Source organism: Lottia gigantea, assembly GCF_000327385.1.
Source record: "Lottia gigantea unplaced genomic scaffold LOTGIsca_27, whole genome shotgun sequence".
Lineage (NCBI taxonomy): Eukaryota > Metazoa > Mollusca > Gastropoda > Lottiidae > Lottia > Lottia gigantea.
Genome location: NW_008708846.1, coordinates 1,816,428 through 1,824,291, shown reverse-complemented (window position 1 = coordinate 1,824,291; position 7,864 = coordinate 1,816,428). Strand labels below are relative to the sequence as shown.

Genomic DNA, 7,864 nt, shown 5'->3' with positions numbered 1-7,864 from the left:
GATTGTGGTACTCTGGGTTAGTATTCACACAAAAAGAAAAAAAACCTCTATAATGGTATATATACACCCCGGAAAACGTTTTGGGCCATCTTTATTCTTTAGCTTAATAGCATTCTGTTAGTTTAGTTACGATGCCCATACTGTTGGCCAAAGTTATCACTTTCAAATTTCTCTTCGAGCGTTTGAACCAAGTAAGGATGGGTTTAAAATACCAACCGGTCAAAGAAAAAAATTAGCGCTAAAATTATTATTGTTTATTTTAAGGATAGCAGATTCCTTACTATAAAACGAAATATTTTGGTGACGTCAACATTATGGAAACAAATCAATAGCCTTTTACATTTCTTGCTCTAAAAAACAGCATGATCCAAACAACTTTAATACAACGCGAAAAATAAAATGGAGCACATAAAAAAATAGAATTTTACGATCATGACGACTTCAGAGTTACTTCCCTTCACTGCACTGCAGATCTTTTAAAAACAATATAGGCCCAACCTACTACTGAGGCAAGATCCAGAATCTACTCACCAAATTTACCTTAAAGGTTTGAATTTTAGTTACCGACAGTTATTTCGTTTCATTTATAAAAAATCTGTGATTCCATAATATTGTTGTCACAAAAAATTGGGCCAAATTGAAACTGTTTCGTTTCGTAGTCTGAAATCTGCTATTTTTTTTTTTAAAAAAAAGACTCCACAATTGCATAAGTATACAATGTTCCTAACGTCGCCTTACGAAGATGTTAAACATCTGTAGGAAGACATTATGCACTGGAATTGTGACTGGAGTATGTGAGACGCGACTTTAAAATTTGAGCGACTTACGACCATTTGGAATTCTTTTTATTAGAATCTATTCATCCTGTCAATATATTACAGGTTTACGACAGCAGTGGTATACTGGTGTTTAGAACTTGGTGTTCAGAATATGTCTGGTAATTTTTATCACAACTTTTTTTTAGTATCAGACATCGAAATTCCTGCCTCATTGATTGTTCTATTATGGATTGACAGGTAACAAATTTTAATGTTAGATGCTTGTTGCATGGTTTGGCATATATAAATAAAATATATTATAGAAAAGATAAGGTTTTGAGTACGGGAACTGAACATCTCCCAAATGTTACACAAGAACTATACATTTTTATAGAGAGAGCTAGTTTCTCTTGACGATACTTGGTGTGAGAGTTAGTAATCACCCATGGTTGAACGAAAAAAATGAAATAAATTTATCAGAAAGAAAACATTATTGCATTACGCTATAGCTTCTAACGTGTGAAGCAAACAGTGGTAACAATTTTAATATTTGTGGTGGTTCTTTTTCAAGTGTACATGTCCTGCGAATTTTTCATTTAGATTAATGAAATCTCCATCAAAAATATCATTTTCGGTACAAAAGTCACGGAAGATATTTAAAATCAAAATTTGTATTCTGATTATTTGTAAAGTGACAAATAAATCTGATAACAGTAATAATTGTTCTTTTCAACAAACTTATTTGAGAAATCTGATTGTTAGCGAGTAAACGTTAAACTTTGTCGGACATATCAAATTTATATGGCATATTTTTCGTATTTCTGATAATAGTTATGCATATTATTATGCATGGTTGGTAAAAGCTTGTTTCTGGTTGTAGCTGCAAGCCGTTGAATAGTTCCTCATCATAGAGTCTCGTTTCTACTCTTATTTCACATTTTGCCCCTGATTATGTAGGCATATAATGGTGATATGCTGGGCGAGTTCGATTGGTTGTTGACAAGTGATTGACATAAGCAATGAATTCCGCAAGTGTCCGGATCCGGGTGTCTTAAGATTATTTCGATTTATTGAAACTTGGTAGGCCCATGCTTGTAGGTTTTTTTGTTATCTCGCCATGATACAACAATGGCTTTCGAGGGTGGTCTCATCAGGTAATCTCGATTTACTTGTTGAAATAATGTGGTAAGGTCTATAGATAAGGGATCAATGATGCACAATTTGGCAATGTAGTAACAAAAAAATGTTGAAGTTCCTTGTTAAGTATTAAGTGTAGCAAACTTTGGTCTTGGTCAGCAGTTGTATTGAAGACACTATGGGGAGAAGACTGCTTGTGTAACAAGGAGGATTATTCTTTAGCCTCTAGCCACGTCTTCGTCGGCAAGCTTGACTAGTAAGCGATATTTCAGATACTTATTGGCTTACTAAAACAGCATTTCGTTTGATCTGTAATTAGCTTTTGTTTGTTATGTACTGATTCGACCTGATTTGTTATAGACAATGTTGTCATTTACGTTCTGGTTTACTGCTATGTGCTACTTCATCATTTGCTTAAAGACATGAGAGAATTTATCTTTTAGTCTTTAGAAATTGGTTTAAACTATTTCTCTTACTCGATTATCTGTAGCATTTAACTGGAGCTTGCGAATATTCAGCCTTATTTCACATTGGTAAATCGATTTCTGTGTGTGATGAAGAGGGGTACGATTAAGATCTTCTAATGAATGGTCATCCAAGAAATGCTTCGTCATAGGCTTTTTTGATTGAAAAACGAGTGCGTAAAATATTTAAGCTTTCCCTAATGGGTGGTTTGGTAGTTTTCGATGAACATCCACCATCAAAATAATTGCTTGATGAAAAGGTGTAGTTATAAAAATTCTTGAAATTAGGTATCCATGTTTCCGCCTGACCTAAAGAAAATATTGAGCCATCAGATCAAATATGAAACATGAAATATCAACCTCCTGCCTAGCTCAGAGGAGTGACTTTCATAAATGCGTTACTGTATGGAATTACTCATATTTAGTATCTGTGTAGTGTTTCAAACTACATTCATATGTTTCAAATTGAGACCATTTGGAATTGAATTGTTGTAAATGCACCATTTTCTTTTGCATGGCTTTTGTGAACTTTGTCAACTGCCTTGTTTTTGTCAGAATATCTGGACCAATCTTTGGTTTCATTACAACAAAAATTGGAAGTCTGTATGGAAGTTAACACATTTGTAAATGTATAAGTTATAATAAATTATATTAGAAAAACACACTTAACTTGATGTATTACAGCCCCAGAGAGTTCAAAGGGATATTACGTTAATATTTGTGTAATGTTGCGAAATTTGCCAAAGTAAGTGGTTGGGTCAGCATGACATCGTTTAAGTCGGAATTGTACCCAACCGTTGTGAGGTAATTCTTTTTTTTTTCATGTATATGTTATATGTAATATTATGTTATGATATAGGGGAACTAACAACATCTGGTTACTTAGGCCCTGTCCTCTATTTATTTAAGTAATATACAGCAAATCTTATTATTTTTTCAAGGCTTGGTTAATAAAGTGTACCATTGGACTCGATTATATAAATTCTTTACCTATATTGCCACTCTATCTTCGACGTGTTTATGGAGCTGTTTGTCAATCAATAATTTGGATATGCGGTCACCAAGCTACACATTTTACTATTTCATACATCAGACATCAGACGTAATATCTGATTTTTTTTAGTTATTCAGATTAAATAGAACTTCCACTTTAGAGATCTAAGACGTACCAATTTTGTTCGTGTCAAGTTATTCGATCCAAGAAAACAAGTTTGACTTTATTAGCATCAGATCTGTATAAATATGAGATAAAAGTAGTTATCTCTCCCCTCGAAAAGGACAGAAATATATTCAAAGCTCATATAAAAAAGAAATTCACATTTTTGATTTAAGAATTTTTCGTTGATTTTATTTGTTGATATGACTTGATATGATATCGCCCGTTTACTTTTTCCAGAAATTTAGGATTTGGCTGTGCTGCTACAGTGACTAGAGTTGGTAGTATTTTGGCTACTCAAGTCATGTCATTGGTAAGTGTTAAATATCGAACTATTTTCCCCTGCAATCGGCTATATAATTCCCAATTACTATGAGTTATTTTAAAAGCATTTACAATGCAAATCATCAATCATAGGATCTAATAATAAAATTATATTGTATTAAGCTTTTTTTACCCTTGGTTAGTCTATTTTGAATTTGAATTTATCTCTTTGCAATATACGTCTTTGCAATGTATACGTCTACATTTCCACGTGGGCTTATATTGCCGTCGCCCCGCCAGTCCACATTAACTGTAGACACAACAGAGGCTACCGTCTTTATCTAATTTTAATGAAACGTGGAATGTATGTATATAGTGAAGATATCTCGGTCAAGTTCGGATTTGGAAATAATCGGATGAACTATTTTGGAGTTATCGCCCTTGACTCATCAAATAAGGCTTACAGGCGCGATAGAGGCTGCAGTTTTTACATTGATGAGATCTCGGTTTAATTCGAAATTGTTAATAATCAGATGAAAGATGTCAGAGTTTTTGCCCTTGACTTCGTAAAAACCCGCCTGATTTGGCTTGTTAGGCACGATAGAGTCTACACTTTTTATCCTATGTTAATGAAACTTGGTATGCATGTATATATTGGCGAGGTCTCGGTTAAGTTCGAATTTTGTAATAATCAAATGAATGGTTTGAAACCTGATGTGAAGGTATATTCTTGATCAAGTTTGAAACTGAAAATATTAAGATTTTGGTTTTTAAGTTATTGCCCTTGTCAAAATGGGTTTGAAAATAGGTTAGAGACAACAATTATACAATCTCTTGGAAACTTGTTATGCCTACATACATTGATGATATCTTAGTCAAGATAGAAATTGACAATTTTTTTTTTAGGAATTTCCATTGACTATTAAAGGGCGACAAATTTGATCTAAAAAGATAATTTAGACTATAGTATTAATCCAATTTTGATGAAATTTAAGATATATGTGTATGTTGATGAACCCTTGTTCATGTTTGAATTTGTTGATAAACTGTTTTTGAGATATTGCTTTGAGAAAATTCATTTTCAAGCCACTTAGACTTTGTTATCATTTCTGACAGCTGGCAGTGGGCGTATGTTATCTTGCCTGGAAACCTATCTTCTTATATCAGAAAATGAAAACAAAGGGTGAAGTGATAATGTTTTGAGTATTATTCAATCGACATTATCATATACATGTATACTAAGTTGTATCAAAAGTAATGAAACGTATGAAATCCAAAAGGGGGTTCAGGCCGACCTTGCCACTGGCAGAATCTAAGAGCAACTAGGTTCGACAAACTGCTAGCAACTTACGACTAATCACCAACGATTTAATAAAAAACGTCGTCAGTTGCTATTTTTTTTAAATTTCTACCAACTCCATGTGTTTAGTTGCTCTGGGATTCGCCGCCAGAAATTGAGACTTCGAGAATCACAGTAGTTTGTTAATCCGTTTTCATCAATTATTTGTCAGTATATTCAATATAGTATTGAATTTTGGATTGATGATAATAATTTCGAACTATTCTTTCAATTTTCGCGTCAAAAATTCTTTTTTTTTTTTGTATTTCAGGCGTTCAAGGGAGGTTACTTCCCTTATATTATCATTTGTATTTTAATGACAATTGATACATGTTCAATTTTAACTCTACCTGAAACATGGGGTAAGGTATTGAAGGATACTCTCATAGTCATGAAGAAAAAAGGTCCAAAACAAGATATGTATATCGTCAACAGTAGTGAACGAGTTGATGTAAACTCTCAAAACATGTTTGAATAAGATGCCCAAGATGACTGCCCCGAAATCTCAGTACTCCGACGCTCTCGCTAATCCGACATTGTTTTGCAGTCCCTGTGTATGTCGGATTACGCAGAGTATAGTATATTTGGAGAAAACGAGAATGTCGTTTTATTAATCATGAAATTATGATGTGTTTCAAATTGTGTGAAATATCCCCAAAACCAGCCTTTTCGTATCAAAGTTCCTGATTCAATTTCCCAGCCACTTGAAAAGATAATGAACATAACCAACCGAAAGTTCGGTTAAGACAAAAAGACAACAAAATAATCCTAATTGTTTTTTTTATGTGTATCGGGGGTAAATGTGACATCTATTTGGGACATTCCAATAATTCGTCCAATGCCTGTGGTTCCTGCAAATCTAGAAAAAGGTAACATGAAATGACGTAGCCCGGCAAGAGAATTTGTAACCAATATATCACTAGACCACGATTACGTTATCTCCCCTTACAAGATGGCGGCATTTCTATCTAAAAATTGCGGATTCATTTACATTTTGCTTTACCGTTAAACAGCTCATTAATTAGCCACCCATTCTGTTCATTATTCACGAAACGGGATTACACTTAGTATTTGGAAATTTTCAAACAATATAGCAATTGACAAAAGAGATTCAAAAAACACTCATGAGAATAATCTTACCTATAGAACTTGCGTATTTTCTAACAAGAACCCGTTTCATTTCAACGAAAATAAAATAACATCAATATAATCGAAAGCTTTAGAAACCTTTCTTTTATAATTTCTTATGCAACCCTCAAACGAATTCAGAATCACACTTAAATATTCAAATTCAACGAAATTTGATCGAATTAAATTTGGTTGGTGCTCATCTATAAACATTAGAATCTTTTTAGCCGTAGATTCCACATCCTGCCTTACAACAATAACAATATATTTTAAATATTACTCGGTATCGTTATCAAGCTAAACGAACTTTATGCTTCCTTGATCAATCACCTATATCCATTATCTATTTTATCAGATCGTATTATTTGGCTGGGACAAGGCATATCTGAATAAGTGTCAAATAAATTCTTTGTTGTTGATTTGGCTATATCTAACATTGGAAACATTAAGAAGTAACATAAAAATGAATCAATCCTAGAAGTCGGAGTAGGTAAATGACAAGTAAAATAGTCACAATAGTATTACTAACCTCTGTGTCAGGATGCAGTACGCATGAGCATGTGCGCAAGTATTATGCACGTGAAATTTTCTCTTTGAACTTTGAGCAGGTTCACGGAAACAAACGAGAACATGCGGAATAAATTCTCGAGCTTTACATATTCACATTATCCCTATGGGCCCACGAATGAGATCTGTTTTTTTTAACGATTCTCAAACGAGTTGTTGATTTTTGAAACTCGTGATGGACCTTAATACGCCATACAACATCCATTTTTTTCTGAATTGAGGGTTTGGCCAAATGTACAGGCCTAGCAAGCGTAACGATTCTGGATTGTACAGATACTTTATTTAAAATTGAAAGAGAAGCTACTGGTGTTCTCGGTCGTCTAGATAGTTTAATTTTGTTGATCATCTTCGTTATTTTACATTGGGTCTGGCATTATATAACACAAATAAGGCCCACTGATTGATTTTAGTATGCATTTGAATTCTACGTAGAATTTAATGTTGGATTGCTTCCCTCCGTTTATCTTTTTTTGTGTTCAGTACTTCAATTTTAAGTTGGCTGTGTCTTATCAGATAGGCACTTGTTAAACTGATATTATCAACAACAAGCTACACCCATCTTTTCTATGATAAATCAAACGTGATAACATGGATTTTATGGAAATTGCATTACACGCCATAAATAGTTATCAATTTTACATTTCAATCGACCTATGCACAATATCATAAATCAGATTACTGATTAATTTATTCTGACAATTAACCTTTGTGCATCTAATTCAACCAATGTTCTCACTAATTTTGAGACATCATTTGGGCGAAACTACCTGGTGTTAATAGAAGAAGTGATCTCATTGAATTGCAATAGGATCGTGAATAATACAAATGTGGATCACAAAAGGCATGGCAAGGTTGTTGATTGCCTCTGACTATATTTAACTATTTTTTTCTTAGACCTGTTCCATATCCACATATCCAAAATTACATGTTACATCAAGCATTTTAAGAATGTTCATCCAAAGCCCAAGAGATTCTACCTTCTCTGAAAAGATTGTATATTTTATCACAAAGGAATGGAGGAAGCATTGGTGTCTAGTCGACTCTCTGATAA

At 33.5% G+C, this 7,864-nt stretch overlaps 1 protein-coding gene across 1 annotated transcript; it reads left to right on the top strand.

Moving 5' to 3' along the window:
* Window positions 1-1,886: 1,886 nt before the first annotated feature.
* On the top strand, window positions 1,887-5,596 carry LOTGIDRAFT_161063 (hypothetical protein; the record flags this gene model as incomplete). The annotated part of the gene is made up of 3 exons (XM_009056303.1): window positions 1,887-1,912; window positions 3,756-3,828; window positions 5,390-5,596. 3 exons carry the CDS (start codon window positions 1,887-1,889, stop codon window positions 5,594-5,596), a joined length of 306 nt encoding a protein of 101 aa, XP_009054551.1.
* Window positions 5,597-7,864: the final 2,268 nt, after the last annotated feature.